The sequence below is a fragment of the Calliopsis andreniformis genome, chromosome 12 (genome assembly GCF_051401765.1).
Source record: "Calliopsis andreniformis isolate RMS-2024a chromosome 12, iyCalAndr_principal, whole genome shotgun sequence".
In the NCBI taxonomy this organism is placed as follows: Eukaryota; Metazoa; Arthropoda; class Insecta; order Hymenoptera; family Andrenidae; genus Calliopsis; species Calliopsis andreniformis.
In genome coordinates, this window is record NC_135073.1 from 18,966,334 (window position 1) to 18,991,368 (window position 25,035).

Below are 25,035 nucleotides of genomic sequence, written 5' to 3' on the forward strand. Positions count from 1 at the left end.
TCTTTAAGACTGTATTACATAGACTTAAAAAAATTTATTTGGTAAAATGTAAAATATTTACAAAATGCACAGGATATGTCTGAGCGATGCATACTTCATGACCTCGACGAATCTTCACGTATAAAATATTGAGTAATCGAAAACTCTATCTAAGCCTAACATAAATAGCCGAATTATAGATTAATACATTCAATTACCATTTAACTCACGAAGGTCCACGATTCTCCTCGCTTTCTGAAAATGGTTGCTCATCCTGATCCGGGAGAGGTGCTACCTCTTCTAAAATAGTTTCTTCTGGAGGAACTATGCCTTGAAGGTACTGAGCCTGCTCCTCGATGGCCGGTATTTTATCATAAATCAATTTCTCGACGTCCACCTTCTGCAGTTCCATCTGTATACGTCTTTTAAGTGGCCCCTCTATTGCATCCATTATCTGATTCCTATACAAAAATTCTAGTTAAACTTCCTTACAATTCTAACTGCAAACAAGGAAGTATGAACAACTATCGAACCTTAAAAGGTTTGGCACTATGTTAATGCTTGCTTCCACCAAATAGTCGATGGTACCAGCCCCATGAATCCTCGTCTGAATGTTACCCAGATCAAAGTCAAGTTCCTCGAGTGTTGGCCTTTTCCGTGTGTCTAAGGGTTGGCTCAGAGTCAATTGAACTCTGAAGTATTGTATAGTGAAGGAAACTGAACCGGCCCTTGACATAAAACCACTAATCACGCTCACTTCCCAGTGCGTCTTCCCTTCGATTTCTTGAGTGCCAACGTCAATAGTCGCGTACACCTTTACAGGGAAGCAATTAGGTATGCTATTTTTCGACGCCTACAAATTAGTTGCATAACACGCGCGACAATTATGGATCGCGATTACGATTGATTATCCATGTTCTTTATGTACAATCTATGCAACGTAATAGGTGATGTAATGCTGACAATTAACCGTTCGGATCGCAATCGTATTATACAGGTGGACGCGCTTCGCGTTCCAATCGAATAATTCATTCGACAAGAAGCTATGCTTCACACAGCAAAGTCATTTGGCTAGCATTAAAAGTGAAGCATTGCTTGATTCACACTAGACCAAAAATATCTATTTTTCACTAATAAAGACAATTACTCACTGTTCTATTTTCCATGCTCAGCGTGATGTTTCCCATTCGATAAAAGCTCGCCAAGCCCGTGATCCATGTATGCGTTGACGCGATGGTAAATATGCCAACATTTTGGCTGTAATCCTTTACTTTGAATGGGTCATAGCCCATTTGAGATACTTGTCTGCGCGCTTCGGCAACTGCCATGTCGAAAGGCGATATAGAATTGGGGAAGTATTGCGGGAGCTGCGATATTTGTTTATTGACTTCGCCCCTAAAGCAATAAACTCATTAATTTCCGTGGACTGCTTTTACAGAAAAAAAATAATCCGATAAGAGTTATTTACCTAACATTAGTATTGACCTCCTTCAATATGAAGGGCTTAATACTATCAAAAATAAAGGTGCCTATGGAATTAATGACTCCTTGGAACACAGAGCCCAGGAAACCCAGGTTCTTGAAGTCCATATCTATATTTTGGAACGTTAGGTCCATGTCGATGTTCTGCGCCTGCAGCTTGCCATCAGTGCCGATTTCCAGCCTCGCTATCCCTTGGACCTTCACCCCCGTCAACTTGACGGTGAAATTGCCAGCCGATCGCGATAGCCACGATGACAATGTGTACAGCCCACGTATGTTCAAGGTATCAATACTCAGCGTCACGGAAACCTTCAAGAAATATGTTAATGCACACCGATGAATTCCAAATCGATTTACCTAGTTGGAAGTAGTTATAATCACGCGATTTTTTTTTAGCTCTAAGTACCTAGCTGATTCCTATGCGAACCCATTTGGCAAAGATTCTCGCGGCTCGATTCAATTACGTTATTATCTGTTATTACTCACCAACGCGGAACATTGCAAATATATTATTAGATCGTGTTTTTCGTAACGACTGACGTTCCTAAGTATTTAATCTAGGGCTGGATTCGGACCTACTTTTTAAGTTTTCGAAATTTGAAACTCTCTTGGGCTTCGAAGGGTTTCGATGTTTAGGGAAGCCCATTCCTAATTTCATTGTTAGAAACAATTTGCCATTTTTTATTCGATTTTATGGATATAGTTGGTTTTTTAGAAAGTTTTTAATCGTTTTAGGTAGAAATTACGCCCTCCTGCAAAGAAAATATTACGCTCTCCTTCTTACTTGCATACGTGCCAACTCCGATTCCATGTTTACGATCCGAAATTTGGAGAGACCGTAAACGTTGATTTTATTGAAATTCATGGTGTACATGGAGAATGAGTGCTTCATATCCGGCACTGACATAGGATCCGGTATTGGCGCCCCAGGTAATCCCACTGGATCATCTTGCTGATAGTGCTTTAAGATCTCGCGAATATGATCACCGAGTCGTTTTTCACCGAGCGCTATTTCTGCTGCCGTGTCATTTTTTCCTAGAAACAGTTATCATTCGCTAAAATTGTTCTTCAGTATCCATAATACTCGAGGAATTATTTTACTCAAAAATAAAAATATTCAAAAATGATTTCAGAAATTTCTAGAGACCAAGACTTCAACAATTTTTCTGTTTTAGAAAATTATTTTGATTACACCAGGACGTTTATATCGAATTTGAAAAACTAATTACTGGAGTAATATGAGATACTTCGCATTACCAATTAATCGACCTTTGAACTTCACTATAGATTGCAGGAGAGAAAATCTCTCGGTCAACAATCGACTTATCCGAATAGATCAATGCACTTCATGCTTTAATGCAAGGGAAAAATAAAGTTTAATTTAGTTTGACTCACCGTTGGACTTCCGGTCGTCGCACCGACAGGCAAGGATGCAGCAACAGAAGAAAAGTAGTAACTGCAGTAATTGCATTTCCGCTTTCGATACCGGAAGCAACGTGCCCGTAAAGAAATAGCGATCAGTGGGACCTGTGTTAGATCAGGCCACGCATTCGACTGAAAGATGCGTCAGTGAATTTAGTAGAACGATATCTTGCAGGTCATTAAAGGGGCGAGGGTCAACCGTTTTATCTGGCCCTCCTGTCCCCACCATTCATTCTTGCGTTGTTTCCTCCGTAGCTCTCCCCTTAATTCTGCACTACTCCATTCATATACGCTGTGCACTAATTTCGTTAATGAAATGACAGTGTGAGTCGAGATAAATAAACCTTCAGAAAAATATTGAACTGCGAGTATTGGTCTTTGAAAAACATGAGTTCACAGGGAGTGGAGATGGCTTAATTAACAATTACGCGTACAAGTTACAAAAACAATTTAAAAATTTATTGCTACGTTAATGAATATTGATAGTTATTAGTAATTTATTGCTACGCATTCAGACAATTTCCCAATCGATGCAAGTTATAAATATTCGATGATTGCGTGGGAGCTCGTGATGTGAGCTACATGTCAATCGATAACATCGTTCATCTTTTAATAAGGTTTACTTAAAACCTGTAAACAATGACAAATAGTAATGTTTTTGCACGAAAAGAGAGATTAGACATTGCACTTATATCCTTTATTACGTAGTATGTTAAAGTATAGAAATATAATAATGTATTTACCACTATGTTTTTTTTTATATTCTTTACTTTATAGGTAAATAATAAGATTTTGCACGTGGCGGCATATTAATTGTCAATAGTGTGTGAAGATAGTTTCTAGTATCTTTGACAATGCAATCAAATGAGCCAATAAAATATTTTCAATAATATATTGTCCAATGGATTTCAAGATCAGATATTTCAGTTGGTACTACTAACCAGTGTTGTTCTCTCCTTGTATTTTAAATAAGTTTGAATTCGTAGAACTTAACGTACTCGGTTCATCGTTGCATATCGTTGTCCACTTTTTTCTTCGTTAATTGTATTTGTTCCTTTTCTCACCATGAATAATATCGATGACAAAGTAATTAAGAATGAAAAAGGTAAGCTCAATAACTAATACGGTCGTTTGACTTTTATTTCGTACATTACTTCATCAAAATGTCAAAAGTGATTTTTTCATGACACTTGAAATGCTGTGGTATGTAAAATAAAACATGTGTATAATTTAGAATACTTCCATATTATTGATGTTTAAAATAAATAAATCTTATTGGAACGAATTTTTAATAAAATCTCAAACAAATCTATTATAGCCTATGAGAATTTGTATTTTGGTTGTTCAGATACATGTATCAATGGTACTTTCATTAAATAATCTAATAGTTATTTATATTTTATTCATAAGACAAAGTTTTACAGGGGCAGATAGGAAATCAGCAGAGGAAATGGATGAACAACGCCAAAAGACACTTGCTTATGAATATCTTTGTCACTTAGAAGAAGCTAAGAAGTAAGTTATTAACTTATTATGATGCTATTTACTTTTTATTTACAGTAGCTTTAATCAAATACATTTTGTAGATGGATGGAGGCATGTTTAAGAGAAACACTTCCACCCACAACTGAACTGGAAGAGAATTTACGAAATGGAGTATATTTGGCAAAACTTGCTCACTTCATGGCACCAGAGACTCTACCTTTCAATAAAATTTATGATCCTGAACAGAAACGTTATGCAGCAGTTGGTTTGCAATTCCGTCACACTGATAATATTAATTATTTTTTACAATGCTTGAGGTCTATGCAATTACCATTTGTATGTACTATTTATATAACAATGAGAATGCTTCTTTTATGTGAAACTGTTCAGAATAATAGAAGAAATTTTTTAACAGACTTTCCAACCAGAGACAACAGATATTTATGACAAAAAGAATATGCCTCGTGTCATATATTGCATCCATGCACTTAGTACTCATTTATTTAAGCTGGGAAGGGCACCACAGATTCAGGATTTATATGGAAAAGTGAATTTTACAGGTATTTCTTTGAGTGAATTGTTGATGTTCAATTTCAAAATCAATTATGGACATACAATAATACATATTTTCCAGAGGAGGAAATAAATGCTGTCAGTAAGGAATTGAAGAAATATGGGATTCAGATGCCTTCGTTTCAAAAAATTGGTGGACTCCTGGCAAACTGTATGGAAACTGATGCAGCAACACTACATGCTGCAGTTATAGCAATTAATCAGGCCATAAATGAAAATGTATGTGTACTTTTTGAGTTTTGAAAAATGTTTTTATAATAGTTGAATGATTAATTGTGTCTTTCTTTTTAAGGATCCTAACAAGGTATTAAATGCACTTCAAAACAAAGTAGTACAACTAAATAATATTATACCTCGTTATATCAAAGAATACAGTAGTATATTATTGGAAGCAAAAGAAGTTAAAACACAAGCTGCACTTAATCGAGTGAGTAAGGTCAATGAAAATGAACAATACATTAGTTTTGTCTTACTAATCAATATAATTTTATTAGTCTCTTAATGATAGTTATGTACCAGATGTATATGATGAACTGCTAACTCAAGCAGAAATACAAGGACATATTAACTCTGTGAATGGTAAATTATATTGTGGTAGTAATCATTCTATTACAATATTTTTTTCATCATGAGTGTTCATTTGTCTTTTTTCAGTTCAATGTGCACTGGAAAGGATAACTCATTTTATTCGTACTAAAAGTAATGAATTTGTGGGTGCACTGAAAACACCTACTTTATGCCTACAGGTATATTTTATATTACTATTTTAGTTAACTTACATTAGTAGTATTACTGATAAATATTATTCTCTTTATTAGAATGTGATACATGAAAATGCAGAATTATATAAAGAACAATTGATGCAATTATTAGAAAGTTCTGAATGGAATAATATATATTCTGACAGCAGTCATCATTGGAAACAGCTACTCCAAAAAAGAATTAATAAAACAAATGAGATGGCACTTAAATCTCAGAAACGTTAGTATTTTTCCCCAAAAATCATGTATCTAATTGAGATTATAAAACTGGTTGTTAATAACAGGTGATGATAGCGTCAAACTCTTAAATTTAATGTTACAAAATGGGGATCAGAATGAATTCTATAATGCTTTAAGAAATCCTAATCTTGAATTATCCGATAAAATCAATGAATTTGCAATGCCATTATATTATGAAGAAATGAAAATCGATCGTCTGGAATCTCAGGTAAAATTGTAACATAAGAAACTTAAGATTACTTTTTCATTATGGATTCTAATTAATATAAACAATATTCTTAATAGAACGACCTTTCATACAGCGATATAATAGTTAGTGTACGTGTACTATCGATGATAGCAGAAATCAGCAAGGCTGTAGACACTGGAAATCCAGATTTGGTTTATCAAGCACTGTCAAATCCAGATTGTCACGTTTCCGTGAGTGTAACTGTTCTCTATAACCCTTGCTATACTAATGAAAAGTTATTTTTACATATAAGTTACATCTTAGGGATTGGATCATGAGAATAAAGTGAAATATTATAGAGCATTGGCGGCAGTTCGATGTGAAAAGCAAGCAGTTTCTGAAGAATGCCCTATATTAACATATATTGATATTCAAGAATGTATCGATGTTGTAAATCAACAATGTCAAAACGATGATGAAGGTATGTTATATGTTTTTCATATATTTTTTGTGTTTCTTTTATTACGTTTAATTTTAATAGTTCTCTTCATTTTTTCTTACAGTGATACAAGTATTGCGTCAATTAAATTCAGCTGTGGTAGACAATGATAGAAACGGAATTATAAATGCTTTGAAAGATACAGCTTTAAAATTACAAAAACCTACCTCTCCAGATAATGCATCCCTTTATTTAAAATTATTTAAAAAATGTCTTACTGATAAGCATTTTGATGGTTCTGAATTGTGGTTGGAGGACGTTGAAGCTGTAACAAAAATCGTCGCTGCGGAGGCTGAAAACGTTCAAAACGGTATATCATTTTTATGTAATCCTCGACTTCTGTAAATCAGATTTGAATTATTTTAATAATATATTCCGTTTTTTGCAGTTTGTACGTTTTTATCGCAGGTGAATTTTGGTTTAGAACGGAATGATATGTTATTTACAATTGATTGCTTACAAACATACGGTTTCAAAATATCAGACAAATATAAAACTCAATGTTTTCAAAGTCTAAGCAACTTAAAAAAAATCAAGCAGGAGAAGTATGATTGCGCATTTGTTCATTATATTACTCCCAAAGGCAACGAATCATACTTGGATTTGCAGAAGTATAATTACACTTGGGATTGTCCGAGAAATATAGCAGAAACGTATTACATCAGTATGGAAGATATCAAGGTATTCCAGAAGCGAAAGATTTAATATAAATTGAAGGATCTTCAGCAAGTATATACCATTGCTTTCAGAGAATAGTGAAGAAGACTACTGTAAAGGACCACGAGGAGCATAAAATAAATAAGCAAATAATTCGGTTGCAAGCACATATACGAGGATATTTATTACGGAAAAAAATTTCAGATAGATTTACATATTTCTATAATAACATAGACAAGATTATTGAAATACAAGCATGGTGGCGAGGTGTAGTTCAGCGAAAACGATACATCGAACTACTAGAGAAGAGAAGAAAACAGGATATAGAGCGATACCAAAATAAATATTTAAAAGCTCAAGCCAAATTTGTAGATATATTAGATCGCTATAGAGAACATGTAAATTTATTTACTATCAATACATAAGACAATGATGAACAGAATAGATTTTTTAATAAAATTATATTACTGTATATCTTTTTTTAGGAGGAAAAAGTTATAAAAATACAAGCCTTGTGGCGTGGTCGCGCAGAAAGACGCGCTTTTCGTTCATTATTACATATGGATAAACCACCTTTTCCTGTCGTTCGACATTTTTCGGCACTTTTAAATTTCAATGCCGAAGATTATGATAGGGATTTGCAACTACAAGTATGAACACTTAAAATTGATAAATAACGATTTACATGCATAATATTATTTATTAACTTATTATTACAGAGTTTGAAACACGAAGTAGTGCAGAGTATACGACATAATCAAACTTTGTCGCAACAATTGGACAGTATGGACATAAAAATTGGATTGCTTATTCAGAATAGGATTACATTACAAGTATTGTTGATACAATTAATAGGTTAAATGTATCATTTAATATAAAGTTTTGTACTTAAAAAATAAATGCTTTTACAGGATGTTGTCGCTCATGGAAAAAGTTTGGAGACACTCGCAACACAGAAGCACTCCAACAGAGAGCAAAAGCACGCTTTAAATGATGGTATCATATCGCATAAAGGCTTGAAGTCACTAACTAAAGAAGGTCGGAAAATGTTGGAAGGATATCAGCACTTATTTTACACGCTGCAAACTAATCCATTGTATTTGTCAAAACTCTTATTTCTCTTGCCCCAAAGCAAAACGAACAAATTTCTACAGAATGTAATTTTGACATTATTTAATTTTGGATCAAACATTAGAGAAGAGTACCTATTATTGAAGCTTTTTGGGACTGCTTTACAGGAAGAAATTAGGTATTAAGCTTAATTTTGAATTAATATAACAGTGTAAATTACATGTAAAATAATATAATCAAATATGTAGATCTAAATTTCAAAAACCATCTGAAGTTGTGACTGGAAATCCTCTCGTCTTGAAAATGGTAGTAAATTACGCACGGCAATTAAATGGCCAAAGGGCTTTGAGACAGATTGTTGGACCGATTATCGAGAAAATTTTAGCTGATCGAACTCTAAGTATAGAAACAAATCCTGTTGATATCTATAAATGCTGGAGAAACCAATTGGAAATGGAGACTGGAGAAACATTGTAAGTTTCATAAAGTAAGTTTAAATAATATTTTTAGCTTATAATTCTTTGTCTTCGCAGGGATCTTCCATACACGGTAACGCCACAACAAGCTTTAAATTATGAACAAGTGCGTTTGAGATTAAACAAAGGAATACAATTGTTGCAAAGTACTGTTTTAGAATTTTTAACTAAAATCACCGAATCCCGAGATTTAATACCATACGGAATGCTGTACATGGCTAAGGTTTTGAATGATTCTTTAACCGAGAAGTTCCCGAATGCACCGGAAAAAGATATACTTAAAGTAGTAGGAAATCTAATTTATTATCATTTTATTAACGCAGCTATCGTAGCTCCTGATGCTTTCGACATAATTACGTTACCAATTGACAGATCGTTATCAAACGATCAACGAAGGAATTTAGCTAGCATCGCAAAGATACTGCAGTTTGCTGCTTCTAAAAAAGGGGTAATTGCATGCAATTCAATACTCGTAATAGTTAATTGCATAAAAGTAGAAACAGACTTGTGTACCGAAATTCTTTCAGTTTGGTGAAGAAGCTACGCACTTAGTCTGCTTAAATCCATTCATAATTGAATGTCACGAGAAGTTCAAGAATTTCTTCCGATACTGTTGTCAAATAGAAGACTTAGAAGAACATTTTTCCATTCACGAATACACTGAAGCTACGCTCATCCATAAACCTGAAATTTATATCTCGTTGCAGGTAAGTGAAACGTTTGAAAATGGAACATGTACTAGTATGCTAATTGTTGGAATTACAGGAAATTTGTGATACTCACTGTCTCATGTTAGAATATCAAGATCAAATAGCATCAGATCCCTTGGATCCTTTACACGATTTGCTAGATGACTTAGGCCCTGCTCCAACTGTTGCATCTTTACTTGGGATATGTAAGAAATGATAAAATGTCTTGCAATTAATATACTCTATTTGATATAATATACACAATAATATAATAATTTATTAGCTGATCTAACATGTGACTCAAATTTAACACGTTTCGGAAAGACGGAAGTATGTCTGGTACTCACTAATAAATTTCAAGTACCAGAAGATGAAGACGCCAATTTGAATAAACTTTTTATAAAGACTAAAGAATTGCTAGTCTCTGTACTCCAATTCTTGAAAGGTCAATCGTTAGTAGAAGCTTTGGAAACTACTCATTCACCCGTCCAAGAGAAACTTTATGATGTAAAGTGTTCCAATTTATCACCGACTTTAAACATCATTCACAAAAGGTACTATAATTTTAAATGAAACCCAAAATAGGCAATGAATATAATGTAAATTTCTTCCTAGTTCCTCTTTGAATGATTGCAAGCTTCAGCTGCGCGCCTATCTTAATAAGTTGGAACTTGGAGGGTGGGTTAATCAAGCGGATGGATATCAAAATATCGTAACAGCAGTGGCCAAAGATCTTTGTAATAAAGGAAAATATCGAATCATTCGAAATAAGGAGTTGCAAACCTTGCGCATAACTAAGCAGAGACTAGAAGAGAAATGCAAATATTACCAAGAACAAGTGGAATATTATAACGAATATATACAACGGTGTTTGGAGAATTTACATACGGGAAGAGGGTACGTATTTGATATTTTTCTTTTTTTCGAGTCTCAGGTATGTAGTGTTTAACAAATATAAATTCTTCACAGCTCTTTACGAGCATTTAAGGCTATTCAGAAAAATAATCATGTCAAGCTAAGGTCCAAAATGACTTTGAAATATTCAGCTACGAAGTTGCAAGAAAAAGGAATACTATTAGAAGTCGATGGGCTTCCACAATCTCAGTTTAAGAATGTGATTTTCGAAATAAGTCCAACAGAGCATAGCGGTCTTTTTAGCGTGCGTTGTAAGTTCATGGGTGTAGAAATGGAAAAAGTGGATATCGACATACAAAAATTGCTTGAATTACAATTCGAAGGTGCACCGATTATGGACATGTTCGGTAAAGCAAAAGTTAACGTAAATTTGTTGTTGTATTTATTGAATCGAAAATTTTATGGTAAAACTTGAACAGGAACTAATTAAATGTATTTTATTTACGAGTTTGACATATATGCACTTGTGCAATGTTCTATTGTAATTATGGATTTTATAAACGAAGATGTGCCTAGGTTCAGTATTTTATATTATTCGTAAATATTGTACGATAATTTCTTAATAGACGATCGATAATTGTGTAAATAATTGTACTTATAAGAATTAAAATTTTTAATACAAGATTTTGTAACATTATAATCAACTGTTACAATATAGCGACGCAAGAATTGTATGAAGTCGCGAATAAGATTACAGTGAAACTGCTTAGAAGTGAAATATATTTTTTCTACTCTTTATAAAAATAAGTAAACTAATAGTAATAAATGTCGCCTAGTGGGAGAATACTTTTTCTCTTGATTTACTGTTTTAACTAAACTTAATTTCAACTACATACGGTTTCATATATTTTTTTGTTAAGAGGCAAGTTGAATAACTGCCTGCAATATCATATTTTATAAGATTTTAAATATTTATACGCTGCACCCTAAAAATAAGATAAGGCATGTCTCAGAAATTACCAAATAAGAACAATAGGCTGTCTATTATTATTTATATGCTCTCTAATGCTATACATATTAATTTATATTATCATTATTCGAATATTAGACAACCTACTGATCTCGTGCATTTTATAAAATCTAAAAGTCAAGTCGGTCGAATACAAACTCAATAACTTCTATCATTTGCATATTTTGTAATACAATAGATTTCTGTTTTATAAAATATACTACCTAAAGGCCTGTTTAGTGGATACTGGCGAATAAGCCTGCACATTTAAAATGAAAAAATCGATAAAAACAAAATACAATATCATACAGTCGAAGAGAGCTTTACACGAAGTGTTTCTTACATATTACATTAAAATCTTCAATTTTATATTTTAGTGGTTGTTAAAGCTTGCATATTTCGGTATTAATTAAAACATGATTAAAAATACCTAAAACGAAACAAAACATTAGCATCGAGACCAATTAATTACGGCATAAATACTTTTATTTTTATTTTCTTCTTTACATGCGTAGTAAATTAATCTTTCAATACAATCGCGTTAAAATGCATAATATGCGCGTAAGAAATTTGCAATACTTGTAGAACAAAAAAAGAGTTTATTTTATATGTACGATATAAACACTACATACATAGATAAACAGCCCGCATTTATCACAGGCGCATCGTATTATAAATATTATTACTATTTTTTTTTTTACATATTTGTGTTTTCGAAGTCTTGTTTTTACTCAACGTTTATTATACAAATCTGCCTTTACATAATTTACGTGACAGATGCTAACATCCAGGTACTGCGTCACGAGGTATTTTGAAAGACATTTTTATAACTTATGGCGCACAAAATGTCAGTAATATAAAAGTTTACCTTTTTCCTGCCTTTTTCCTTCCTTTTTTAAATCGAATAATCGGTATTTTTTATTATAATTGATTATGTGCAAGCAGTGTAAGTTCGTTAAAGCCTCCACGAAGCAGGCCATAGAAGTGCATTTCAAATGTGTTATTTAACTGTGTAGTACATATATATATCAATTTAATATTAACTTTTTATAATAAATAGCATAATAACATTAATTCTCCTTTTCTTTGTTTCCATCATCTGGTTCTTTGCTAAATATGTGTACACATTGGGACATAACATTTGATACAGTATGTTCAGCAAGTGTTATCGGTTGTTCAGAATATTGACAAAATTTCTAATGTTTTGTTGCACACCTGTCATTTGTGCTAATGTTTCTTCCATCATGTTACGTAACTTTGATAAATCTGGCATTTTTTCGCAGGATTCAATGTTCAATAATTCCGTGAAGAATTGTTCCCATGCAACTCTTTTTGCGTACCTATATATTTTTAAATGTATAATGCATTAAATAAAATGTATAACTTTTTCACAATTCTAGAAATATTATTCAAATATGGATACCTTGGTATCTTCGAAGTCATGAACCATCGACCGTTCACATTCGATACTCTCATATAATTACCGAATAGCAAACAATGACTGGTTGCAGCTAAGCAATACAAATCAGTTTGGTATGTCCACGGTCTACCAGTTTGCATTTCAATACAAGTAAAATCTTCTGTCTTTATGACTTGAGTAAACGTAGTCTTCTCCGGCAAAAGACTCATATCTATACTACATCCGAAATCTATCAACTGTAATGTTGGTCTTACATCCTCTGTAGGTCTGGAATTAGAAAGTTCATTATACTAACGTTATTCAATATCATCGACAAATCATAGATATTAAATACATACAAACGCATCAACAGAAAATTATCCGGTTTAATATCCCCGTGTATTATTTGGCATTTATGTAAATACTCCACAATTTGTAACATTTCAATTGTGAAGAATATAGCTAACTGTTCTCCCAACGGTTTACCCGTGGCAATTTTAATTTGATTCGTTACCGCTAACAATGTCCCGAATTTGGAATACTCCGACACTAGTACACTGCTGTTATTTGCAACGTACGCCATCGAGACATCCATGAATCCACGCAACTAAAATAAGAAGATTAAAAAATAATCAGAAATTAATCAGCCGCAAACAGTAGAACAATTAATATATCATAAATTAATGTAAAAATGTATTATACGTTACCACGTATGGATTAGTTAAACGTGCTTTAATTTCTCTAGTGATATAAAATTCCCAAACCCAAGCAGGCTTTTGAATTTTCAGAGCAACCGTCTGACCTGTTTGTAGATTTGCTTTAAATACTGTACCATACATTCCCTTTCCAAGGCACTTGTCCAAATCGTATGTTTCATTACCTAAACAAACCAAACGAATATAAGTATTAAATGTCCAAAATGTCTTTCATATTTCTATGTGAAAATAGACTAACCAAGCATAACCGTAGAAGAAGGCACAAGCTTATTTAAAGTAGTGTCTAATCTCACATATCCCTCTGCATGATGCGGCTGGGGGAATTTTATTTTTTTTAAAAGACCAGTTATTAAATTTTTGTCGAAGGGATTTATATCTCCAGAAGGAAATTTGAAGCTTTCTTCCTCCGCTTGTTCCATTGGTTCTTGGTGTTCTTCACACTCCATTGTATCAGGTTTCTCTTCTTCCTCGATTTCATTCAGTTTAAAGTTAATCGATTTCCGTAGATCACAATTCTTCTTAATCTCAGAAGTAATTTGATCCACGTTACGTTGTACCGTGCGCGGACTCTGAGCGTGCACAGCTTGAATGTGAGCTTGAAGCTTTTGATCGTAAGGCTGAGTCACAGATAACGTTGTATCCTTAGATTCTTCCTTCTCACCTTAATAATAAAAGATGCTTTTTTATATATACAAAGTATTATAATAAGGACACAAAGGTTTAGATTGTGAAGTAAATCGAAGTACCTCGACTAATGGAGTGTTCTTTTATAGGAGCAAGATCTTCCTTAATGAATGTAAAAGCTGATGAAGTAGTTCTTGTATGGACACTACTGCTGGAACTGCTCGAAATGTATTCTCTAGTTGATTCTAGTATTACACTTAATTTATCATCGCCTTCGCTATTTGGTACTTCTGAGTTCCTACAAAACCAATTTCCAAATACAGTACTCGCCCTTTAACCGAATGGCTTTTTTAAATCAGCGATAATCAATTAAAAAATGTTACGTACGTCGGAGCCACAGTGCATTGGCTGGAATATTGTGGAATACCTTCGGCTGATCTGTAAGATTGTCTAAAATGATTAGTCATAGGTGTAGAGCTAGTTAGTTGCGCGTTAAATGCTTCAGTGAAACATGTATCATTGTTGCCCGATAATGGACTAATACCAAGGCTTTCGTCTATATACAAATTGTTCTCATCAGCTGGCTTTGAAGTTATATTTTCTTCTATTGGTCCGTTATAATCCACAACAATCGCATTCTCTTTATCTTCAGCACTCTCGAGATACTTGATGTCTCTACGATTCATTCCAGGAGACTTTATGTAGGGTAACTCGGGCGGCATTCGATATGGTTTGCTAGTTTCGATATCTGGAACGCTGTATGGCGAATAATGAAGCTGCTTCTGAGGCTCCACGTTTTGCTGAAGCAACGTGGACTCCAGTTGCGAGGGATACTGTTGGTAAGCCATTTCTGGTGGTGCAATAGTGCCGTAGAGGGAGTGCTGCATATGATGCATATGATGATGGTGTGGTTGGTGTGGTTGATGAAGAAGATGTTGATTTGGCGATGGCTGATGATGTTGAGAATGAGATTGATGATGCTGAATTGAACTATGAGTTTGCAGATGCGACGGATGGGATAGAGGACTTTGATGATGTGGCACCATGTGAGCTGGTTGATGTGGTTGCATCAACTGTTGATGATGATGCTGCGAATGATGAGAACGAGAGTGGGACTGTTGCACCTGTTGCTCGTGATGTTGCTGCAATCAATCGGAGAGTTAATATTGAAATTTTATATTTAAAAACACATTTAAGAGTATATTCTATACCTGCATTTGATACTGATAAGCGTTATGTAATACAGGACTGCCATAAGAGGTTTGATGTTCTTGATTAGGATAACTTTGATGAGTAGAATAGTTCTGGTGATTTTCTTGGTCGTTGTATGGTTGCACGTTGTATCCTGAATGATGCTTACTATTCGACATTGCATGCTGAGTCATTGAACTATCCATATGTATGTCAAAGCCTAATTTTAACAATTTAGAATCTGGAATTCTAGGTGTAATAGAGCTACGAAAATTTGTAGTAGGTACTGTATCAGGGGAACGCCACATATCCTGTACCACTGACATCGCCTCTTTTGTGTTCAGTGTGATGCTTTGTCCTAATAAATGTTCTTCGGGTTCGGCACTTAAGGATGACGCGTGATGTTGGTGCATGAAATTTGAGGCTTGCAACTTTCGTTGGGAATTCAGTTCTGCTTCTATTCTTTGTGCTTCGAGCCTTTCTGCTTCTATTCTTTGCGCTTCGAGTCTCTCGGCTTCTATTCTTTGCGCTTCGAGTCTCTCCGCCTCCATTCTCTGCGCTTCGAGTCTCTCCGCCTCCATTCTCTGCGCTTCGAGTCTCTCCGCCTCCATTCTCTGCGCTTCGAGTCTTTCAGCTTCCATCCTCTGCGCTTCGAGCCTCTCCGCCTCTATCCTTTCCGCTTTTAATCTTTCCAGTTCTCGTTGCTCTGCTTCACGCCTTTGAGTGTCCAAAGCTTGACTTTCAGCTCCATACTGTTGTCTTTGGAGTTCCTGTCGCTCAGCTTGATGTCTCTGTCTATCTATTTCAAGTTGCTCAGCTTCTCTCTGTTGCTGTTGCAATTTTCTGTGACGCTCCGTTAACTCTTCTTGTTGCTTATACTCCTGCCGTTGTCTCAACATTTCTTGCAACGATATATTGTGCCTTTGATGCTCTGTTTCAAAGGATTTGTGTTGAACCTGTTGCTCAGTTTCATTTATATCTGGTGTTTCGTACCTTTTCTCCAAAACTTGTCCTCTACAATTTTAGAAATTCGAATTATACTGAGAATATACCGTAATATTCCCTGAAGAAAATAAGAATTACCTTTGTAAATATCGTTGAACTCGTATTTCCTCCATACTAACATCCATATTGTTAGCGTACACCAAATCTTTTGGATAATGTGGCTTTAATATAACGTTTGGATTTGGGGCATCGGGTACAAATACAGGCATTATTAAGTGCTCAAGATATTTACTGCCGTCAAAAAAATATGTGTGGTTTGGGAATAATTTTACTTTTCCCGTATGAAAGTCATCTGGTTGATCCTCATGAACTATGATTTAAATAGTGAGATATAAATTACATATTTTAAATAGTGAAAAGGAATTGGATTTCTTTTTTAAAGGGTTATACCTTTAAAAGCTGATTTTGAAATGGATGTCATTAGCGGACATCTTTTATTCCCACTCCATGGTCCGGGTTTAATAGTATTCTCTTTATGCACCGTATCTTCTACTGGAACGTGATCTAATATACTAGAACCTTTTATTTCACCAAGAGCATCATCCTATTAAAAAGTTTTGATGTATCCATATCGTATCAACAGTTTCAATATTCTGTGAGATTTATTCGTACCTGATATATTTGAATTCTAGAGTTTGACGTAGCATTATGCATCGTCGATGAAATTTGCGGAACAGTACCAGGGAAGTATTCGCGTACGCGATGTCCAGTGCGCACACTCCCAACTCTTTTGCCAGCTTTTATTGCTTTTAAAGAACTAAAAGCTTGACGCTGCTCGAATAGCGATCTTTCACTACGATCGTCCATATGGCCTAATGTTTTACGCGCAACTGCAAGTTGAAAGTTTCTGGAAAAAAAAATATATGCATATAGATTTAATGGAGCACACAATACTATAAGTTTAATTCATCTATTTGTTTTGTGATTTATACTTGTGAGCATAATCTAGTTCATCTTGAGGCTCTGCTTTGGCAGCCAAACCCATTGCATAGACTTTATCCGCACGTTTGTAATCCTCTATTTGTTCTAACTCAAAAGCCCATGCTCTATACATATCCGCAACCATAGTTCCAATTCCATTATTATATAAAAGTTGATACAACTCTAATGGATTTTTTTGGATACTTATCTGTAGAGAAAATGTTATTTAATTATTTAAGTAAGAGAATAAGTTTTATGTATTTTAAAATTACTTACATAATTAATCCAAAGACGTATATATCTACGATCCTGATGATATTTGGTCTCTTTTTCAAATATAGCTAAGCATTGTTGCAAGAGTTTGCCAATATGTGATTCATGTCCATTTTTTGGATAACTTTGTTCCACCCAAAGTATATATTCATACCAATTCTCTAAAGGATCATCTCCTTCATAATTTTTTATTGCAGCTTCATACATTCTGCAAAAAAAATATTTAGCATCCTGCAATATAACTGCACAAGAGGAGGCATGTACATTTTCACAAAAAAATCTAATAGTATTCATTCATCATTTAAACGTTATATGGTACAAACGTACTGTCTTTCTTGCATAAGTAATTGTTGAGCATCTGCATCCTCTTGTGCTCTCAATGCAGTTCCCAACTGTGCAACATTTCGTCCATAACGCAAAGGTTGTATATTTTCCTTGGAATTAGCTATGGCTGTTGCAGGATCCATTCTTAAATCTATATTTTTTTAGTCAAACTATTTTATATTCTGAAAATAAAAATATTCAGAACACAAGCAATTAATCAAATATTCAAAACACTGTTAGAAATCCTTGTCAATATACTACAGTCTAAATATTTGTAGTCATATACATAATGCAAAGTATATAATAATAGAAATGCCCTAAAAGTGTTGACTTCAATTAATGAATAATAAATTATTTATTGTATTCACTGAATATTATTCAATTCGATTCCCAAATGTTTTAAAATCTTTCAAATTATTTAAATTAAAAACACAGAGCAATCTGTCAAAAACAGAAAGTCAGAGCACTTTAAAGATCGAATCAAAACAGTCCCGTAAGAAAAGAGACACAAAAACTGGCAGGAAAATAGGATAAAATGATAGAAATCGAAGGAAATTCTGTGCTTGGTTAATCATTAATATAAGCTTATTTATTTGTATGTCGAATTTGTGTCGAATAAAAGCCGCATTAATTGTAAGAGGATCGAATACTTGGAAATGCGTTTAGTTAAACATGATGCAAACAACCGTGCGAGTTGTTAAACGGTACAAGAGCGCAGCATAAAGTTATATTTTTTTAAAAAAACGCTCACCTATCGCACGTATCAAAACTTTGCATAATATTCTCTGAATAGCGATGGACCTTTTAAATTGGAGCAAATCCAGTCACGGTAACTCCAATAAGGACGCTATCAGTCTAGGTTACGTTAGTCTTCCATTTAACGGCTACAGCCCCCAACGGTTTTTCCCTGTCTTCTGCTATGCGCTGTGCCTCAAGTGATGCAAGAGTTACGTTTCGCTGACCACGAATTTTAATTCGATCAGTTACGATCAGAGAGAATCGAGAAGTCGATGAAATGATAACTTCAAGCTGCTTAAATACAGTTTTCACGTGAATTCATATTGAAAATTATCAACACTGATCTGTATGCGACTTCTGAACGTTAAACAAAATACTTGACCACCCTGGTCCCTTTAGGGACGCTATTAAAATCTGCATTTCTATCTATGAAATCAGATTCTGTGGTGTAGCCTTGGCGCTAAGAGCCTATTCCCATCTACGTAACCGATAGAGCCGTGCGCGCGCATTCGTACCGACGAGATAAATGTCAAGCGTACTGCTTTAAAACTTCAGTGGATTCTGCTAAAAAAAGAGAGGTAGGTGTGCCGTTTTCAGAATTTAAAGAAAGGGACGCTCACCCACCCTTTTCTTATAGAATTCGAAGATACACTGACGTCCCAGATCAGTGCGCCTGGAATTTATCTCGTCGGTACGAATGCGCGCACATGGCACTGTCGGTTATATAGATAGGAATGTGCTCGTAGCGCCAAGGCTACGCCATAAAATCTGCTGTGCTAGATGGGAATGTTTGGGCAAAAATTGGATAGTCATTTCGCTCAGGACATATTCTGTGACCACTTGAACTGCGTCATCTTTGAGCATAAATCCTATTCGCCATCTGAGTGGAGTCAAAGATACTTTGGTACTAAACAATAAGGGGTTTTTAATTCGCATGCATACGATATTAAGATAGAAACGTCACTTGTATTTTAAAATGTATAACACACATCTTCCCCTTTGCTTATCAATGCTATATCGATCAATTTTTGGCTAACCTTTAAATTGGCTGAATAATGCTATAGTGAAAGGGAGTTGAAACATATAAGAATGATTTATAATAATTAAATCGATTGACTTGAAACTGGCACGGCAATAATCAATGGTTTTTGCTTGTGTTTTCTACAAAGTGTACAAGTAAATTAAACGTGTGTTATCACTTGTGTAGAAATTCTGTTTATTTTTCAGTTTACAAATCTGTTTATGAAAAACAAAGCTAACATGGATTCTGTATATTTTTATATGAATTTTTTTCGAAATTTAACAAAGATGTTAATGAACTTTAACTACAATTATATTCTCTTATACACATTTGTATATTACATACTTCTTAAACTGAAAGTACTAATTGAGATGACATTTAATTGGAACACTTTGTCAGACAAGGCATTCAAGAATGTAATGAAACAGTTTTATGATGAAGAAAACTATTATCTAGACTGCGATTCTTGTATATTGGCAAATGTAAAATGTTTTAAAATATACACACCTACATGGTTTTATATATGCTCTAAAGCATCTTTAAGAAAGTACAAAGTATTAGTTGTACCTATGAATAATAATGATACAAATGAAATATTTGTATCTGAAGTCATGAGACATAACATAGAAAATGCATTATGGTGCAATGTTGACACTTCTTTCTTATGTAGGTATAAAACAAATACTCTTAAAGAAAATTAATATTTTTAATCAAAAAGTAATACTTACAAATGTTTAATTTTAGTCCCAATAAAAGATGATACTGTTAGATTTGCTACAGAGGCTAAAGTTTCAATGATCTCAAATCCATATGAAAGTGCAAATGATATAATAAGTGCTTTATTAAGAAATTATTTTTCTAAACCTAGATTTTTAGGGAAAAATGATTTATTTGGAATCAACATCAAAGAATACATATCAGATGAATTATATGTATATAGTAATCCTTTGCTATCTGTGATATACTTTAAAGTTAATAGTATTAAAGTTAAGGATAAACATTGTACAGTTAGCTCTGGTGCTTATATTTTATACGGAGAAACAACACTTATTCAAGAACCAAATGTAAAAAGTTACTTACCTAAAAAACATCGTGATCTTGATCAGGCCAAAGAGGAACTGACAGAAAAGTATCCAATATGTTTCACAAAGCCATTGAAACATTTAGAACATTGCATCTTGCCATTCATTAAATGTGGTAAATATTTATGTACACATACAATGTCTACAATTAGTGTTAAACTAAACATTTACTACATTAGCATTCAGCATTTTATATATTTTACAGATATTCAATTACCTCTAAAGCCAATATTTCTTGTCAAGGGTTCACAGGGTTCTAATAAACGAAAAATAATTCAAATTCTTTCTGAAAAGATGGGTCTGAATTTCTTTTGCACAGACTTTGCAGAAGTTCAAGCTCTAACATCTGCACAAACAGAAGCTAAACTACGTATTGTGTTGCACAATGCTGAACAAACTGCACCATGTATACTTTTTTTAAATAACATAGAGGTATTTATAAAAAACATTTAATTTCTTTTTTTCTTAAATAATTTATAATAATGCTTCACAGGTATTTGGAAAAAATTCAGAAGGTCAAAAGGATGAAAGAATTATATCAACTTTTTCCATTGAAGTGAATGCATTGTATGAAAAAAATTTTAAATATCCAATTATTATAATAGCTGGTACAAATGAATCTGATATACCAGCAGAATTGAACAGAATGTTCATTGAAACAATTCATATGGAACATTTAGATCAAAATATAAGAACTAACTTAATTTCATGGTTACTTGTGAATAAAAATATAAGTCACTCTGTAAATCTATCAAAAGTGTCTGGAATGTGTTCAGACTTTACATATTCAGATTTTGAGGCACTCATATTGAATGCTGTAAAATTTCACTGTAGACAAGCTGGTACAAATACGAAGTCATTAATTCTTTCACACGAAGATTTTAACAAAGCTTATGGTAAAATCAACAGTATTATTTAAAAAATTATCATAATTTACATAAATCCTTGTGCTACACTTATTTTCATTTTTAGAATACATGCAATCAATATACACTGACTGTAAAGGGGCACCACGGGTACCAAAAGTTCATTGGGAAGATATAGGCGGTCTGTCGGATTTGAAACACGAAATAATGCGTCGAATTCAGTTACCTTTATTAAATGCTTTAGGATTCAGTCAATCTGGACTGCTTTTATATGGTCCACCGGGAACGGGGAAGACACTTCTTGCTAAAGCTGTAGCAACAGAATATCAACTCCATTTCTTATCGATCAAAGGTCCAGAAGTACTGAACATGTATGTTGGACAGAGTGAAAAAAATGTTAGGCAAGGTAAAGTAAACATACTTCATGGCTTATGGATGTTACAAACACGTAGAAGTATATGGTTCTTTATATTTGCACAGTATTCGAACGAGCGAGAGCCGCGGCTCCGTGCATAATGTTTTTCGACGAGTTGGATTCGTTAGCACCTAATCGTGGACGTAGTGGAGATAGCGGAGGCGTAATGGATCGCGTCGTATCCCAGTTGCTCGCTGAAATGGATGGCCTCGACTCTTCCAACAATATATTCATTATAGGAGCTACGAACAGACCAGACCTTATAGATCCTGCTCTCCTTAGGCCTGGTCGATTCGATAAACTATTATACGTAGGAATTCATTCCGATCTTTCTTCGAAACTAAACGTGCTAAAGGCATTAACTCGCAAATTTAGATTACGTGAAAACGGAGAGGAATTAACGAAAGTGGCAAACGAATTACCAGATCATACAACAGGTGCTGATTTATACTCCGTCTGCTCCAATGCGTGGCTGAACGCTGCACGAAAAGTTCTCAGCGAATATAACGACTATCAGAACACTTCTCAGAAGATTGGATTGAACGAGGATATTGTAGTAGAGTTACAGGATTTCTTAAAAGCTGTACGCGAGTTAATTCCTTCTGTCAGCGAAGAGGAAGCAGAAAGATACAAAAAGATGCAAATAGAATTATCTTCGATATCATAGTCATTCTGAAGAGTTACTTTGCGTAGGAGTTGAGCAACCTCCAGTCTTATAAACGACATGTCAATTTATTTCGGGAAATATGTAAAACAGTGTTTACAACGAATAGTTTAATCATGGAGGGTATCTACGCTCTACCCTAAATATTGCACCAAAACGTTTACCCTCGATACGCAAGTGCGCAATGCAGAGCAGCAGCAACGCTGAAAATGTTTCTTCGAGGGTACGGTCTTTGAAATGATTTCACGGGATTATCGACAATACAATATTACATCGATCGAAATATACAATGTAGAAAAATAGGATAGTTAAATTCGACACGAAATTTAATAACAAAGACTGAAAGGTCCTTGTATTGTATACGATGCTGCATTAGAATGATCACTTCCATGCGCGTTCGTAATAGTTAAAATAAATAAACGTTCACTTCCTTCGAATGTGGTCGTTCTGTAAGTCCAAATTTTTTTTGCATTTTGGTGGATGTAACTCGTCCCTGATTCGTTTAATCAGGGGTTCTCAGCCTAATTGCAGATTTCTTTTATTTCTAATTAAACAGAAAATATAACTCATCCAACTTAATGACGGTAATCGTTATTTTCTTCGGAAAGAAAATTGAGAATCCCTGATTTACACGACTCAATTGCATTTCCAAAGATGTAACAAATTACATATTTCTATTTTACAGGCAATACCCAATAACGCACTTCGCTTCGTATAGAAAAATGATGTACCTTTGGTATGATCGCGAGGTAGGCTCGATTTCAACGCAATTAGTTTTCGATGTGTGAAATGTACGTAACTTTCCGACACCCGCAATATAACAAATTTATACGCGAAGGTTTCACGCGTGTACATTAAAATTTTATCACTTTGTCAACAATATGAATATTAATCGATACGACAAAAGCTGTAGAATTACGAAGGATCGCCGATTAACGTACGTTAAACTATACCTATCTCATAGAGAAAACTTTACGATTACGAGTATTTTTTATCTTTAAATCGCTTTAATAAAAATTTACCAAAGTAAACCATCGCTTCATCGTTGATATACAATTGTGGACCATAAATACATACATGGTTTACTTTAACCAGAAAAGACACAAGATTTATTAGTTTGAGTAAAAATTTGGAATATTACTACTCAAAGTTAAAGTTTTGAATGTCGTAGATATATAACATATTCAAAATTTAAATCAAATTGGTGATCTAAAAGCCACCTTTTGTGCTGTCAATGTATGCTTCAAAGTTTTCATGCTTGATCATTATAATCAGAACAGATATAATTAGTCATTTAAGATCATTTCTTTACATTCCTGCGGTAAAAATAATATAGCTTGCCCAAGCAAATATGGTGGTCCTATTATGTATGGTCAGACAGGAAGTAGAAGAACGAGAGCACAATTAATTATGTTCTGAGTATAGCTGATCGTGTTCAAATATATAGAGAATGGCAAACTATATTACTTGGCAATACTGCTTTTTAGGTAATTTTTTTATTCCAATTGTCCTAAAAATGATCATTATCGAACTACCATAATTGTTACTATAGTTACGGATTTCTTTACACTTTACCCCTAAACATAGATATTAATTAACGGGTATCGCTTCCCATGCATCGATAGGGTATTTAATGCGGTCGAGAATCGCATACGCACGTACGATACGTACATTTAACATAAGTATCACATTTGATAAATAGGCTAATCGCTACGCACGATAGAAGAAACAACAAAATTCCGTGCAGACTCAGTCCTAAGGAAGCACGTGAATTTTAAAAAGAATATTCGCTCGCTTCGAATTAAAGCAATGATTATCGTAAAATATTACTCGCGGGACTCGCTCCGTAGTTTTACACTCGACGACCTTATACAAGAGGAGGTATATATTTTGTTAAATATTATGTAAAAACCTAATTGATATTCCTTTCCTCAGGGAACGAAAAACGAGGGAGGGAATATCGATCAAAAGGAGAAAATCGTTTGAACCAGCCTACTGTACGGATTGTTTGACCACTCTATACACGTGATTCCTGTTTTAAGTATACGAAAAATGATGAGAGATTAGTCTACGCGGGAGTTTCAACAGCTACGAGGGAAAGTGTTAGAGTGATATTTCGCCTTGATCACGGATAAACGAAATACTTTGTACTCGAGCGTGAACTTTTACGCACCGTTTCTTTTCACTTTTACTTACGCTTACAGGATTCGTCGCGTTATGTCGCAGTTTTAAGCAGTCTTTCTTTTTTTTTCGTGCATGTACGTGTGAAGAGAATAAATATGTTAGCATTTCACTGGCACCTTCCGTGAGGATCGTTCGAACAACAAAGTCATGAATGAATCCACGATGATACGCGCACTTGATTTTCTGAGGCACATCCGAGGAAGAGATATTGCCAAGTGAGTCTTCATCGGTTCTCGGTATGCATA

At 34.2% G+C, this 25,035-nt stretch overlaps 4 protein-coding genes across 4 annotated transcripts; 2 read left to right on the forward strand and 2 right to left on the reverse strand.

Moving 5' to 3' along the window:
* Positions 1–19: 19 nt before the first annotated feature.
* On the reverse strand, positions 20–2,998 carry LOC143185464 (uncharacterized). Its single transcript, XM_076388493.1, has 6 exons — positions 2,857–2,998; positions 2,246–2,496; positions 1,448–1,770; positions 1,131–1,374; positions 513–793; positions 20–440 (listed from the first exon to the last, which is right to left on the reverse strand). The coding sequence occupies exons 1-6, from the start codon at positions 2,930–2,932 to the stop codon at positions 206–208; spliced, it is 1,410 nt and encodes a 469-aa protein (XP_076244608.1). The 5' UTR covers positions 2,933–2,998; the 3' UTR covers positions 20–205.
* Positions 2,999–3,948: 950 nt separating this feature from the next.
* On the forward strand, positions 3,949–10,914 carry LOC143185748 (ras GTPase-activating-like protein IQGAP1). Its single transcript, XM_076388986.1, has 25 exons — positions 3,949–3,988; positions 4,308–4,398; positions 4,470–4,704; positions 4,784–4,928; positions 5,003–5,160; positions 5,234–5,368; positions 5,436–5,520; positions 5,596–5,687; positions 5,760–5,922; positions 5,987–6,150; positions 6,228–6,362; positions 6,436–6,592; positions 6,675–6,920; positions 6,999–7,291; positions 7,360–7,665; positions 7,753–7,917; positions 7,987–8,100; positions 8,179–8,516; positions 8,587–8,811; positions 8,872–9,262; positions 9,342–9,521; positions 9,580–9,709; positions 9,787–10,057; positions 10,119–10,400; positions 10,473–10,914. The coding sequence occupies exons 1-25, from the start codon at positions 3,949–3,951 to the stop codon at positions 10,831–10,833; spliced, it is 4,902 nt and encodes a 1,633-aa protein (XP_076245101.1). The 3' UTR covers positions 10,834–10,914.
* Positions 10,915–11,978: 1,064 nt separating this feature from the next.
* Positions 11,979–18,751, reverse strand: LOC143185749 (uncharacterized). Its single transcript, XM_076388987.1, has 15 exons — positions 18,572–18,751; positions 17,824–18,002; positions 17,500–17,704; positions 17,235–17,431; positions 16,915–17,149; positions 16,693–16,846; positions 16,381–16,612; positions 15,318–16,311; positions 14,494–15,248; positions 14,229–14,404; positions 13,721–14,143; positions 13,474–13,646; positions 13,126–13,373; positions 12,791–13,054; positions 11,979–12,707 (listed from the first exon to the last, which is right to left on the reverse strand). The coding sequence occupies exons 2-15, from the start codon at positions 17,961–17,963 to the stop codon at positions 12,533–12,535; spliced, it is 4,371 nt and encodes a 1,456-aa protein (XP_076245102.1). The 5' UTR covers positions 17,964–18,002; positions 18,572–18,751; the 3' UTR covers positions 11,979–12,532.
* Positions 18,752–19,613: 862 nt separating this feature from the next.
* On the forward strand, positions 19,614–23,043 carry Pex6 (peroxisomal biogenesis factor 6). Its single transcript, XM_076389636.1, has 6 exons — positions 19,614–20,245; positions 20,324–20,776; positions 20,867–21,093; positions 21,155–21,557; positions 21,634–21,933; positions 22,008–23,043. Exons 1-6 carry the CDS (start codon positions 19,801–19,803, stop codon positions 22,607–22,609), a joined length of 2,430 nt encoding a protein of 809 aa, XP_076245751.1. The 5' UTR covers positions 19,614–19,800; the 3' UTR covers positions 22,610–23,043.
* Positions 23,044–25,035: the final 1,992 nt, after the last annotated feature.

Bases quoted from the DNA above. Each gene is read 5' to 3' on its own strand.
- LOC143185464 (XM_076388493.1), bottom strand. From the start codon at position 2,932: ATGCAATTACTGCAGTTACTACTTTTCTTCTGTTGCTGCATCCTTGCC. The intron at 1,771-2,245 runs GTAAGAAGGAGA...TATTTCTTGAAG, and splicing joins CGGAGTTGGCACGTATGCAA to GTTTCCGTGACGCTGAGTAT. The intron at 794-1,130 runs GTGAGTAATTGT...TTCCCTGTAAAG, and splicing joins TGAGCATGGAAAATAGAACA to GTGTACGCGACTATTGACGT.
- LOC143185748 (XM_076388986.1), top strand. From the start codon at position 3,949: ATGAATAATATCGATGACAAAGTAATTAAGAATGAAAAAG. The intron at 5,688-5,759 runs GTATATTTTATA...TCTCTTTATTAG, and splicing joins CACCTACTTTATGCCTACAG to AATGTGATACATGAAAATGC. The intron at 5,923-5,986 runs GTTAGTATTTTT...TGTTAATAACAG, and splicing joins GGCACTTAAATCTCAGAAAC to GTGATGATAGCGTCAAACTC.
- LOC143185749 (XM_076388987.1), bottom strand. From the start codon at position 17,963: ATGGATCCTGCAACAGCCATAGCTAATTCCAAGGAAAATATACAACCT. The intron at 17,150-17,234 runs GTATAAATCACA...TTTTTTTTCCAG, and splicing joins GAACTAGATTATGCTCACAA to AAACTTTCAACTTGCAGTTG. The intron at 16,847-16,914 runs GTACGAATAAAT...ACTTTTTAATAG, and splicing joins CTAGAATTCAAATATATCAG to GATGATGCTCTTGGTGAAAT.
- Pex6 (XM_076389636.1), top strand. From the start codon at position 19,801: ATGAAAAACAAAGCTAACATGGATTCTGTATATTTTTATATGAATTTT. The intron at 20,246-20,323 runs GTAGGTATAAAA...GTTTAATTTTAG, and splicing joins TGTTGACACTTCTTTCTTAT to TCCCAATAAAAGATGATACT. The intron at 21,934-22,007 runs GTAAAGTAAACA...ATATTTGCACAG, and splicing joins TGAAAAAAATGTTAGGCAAG to TATTCGAACGAGCGAGAGCC.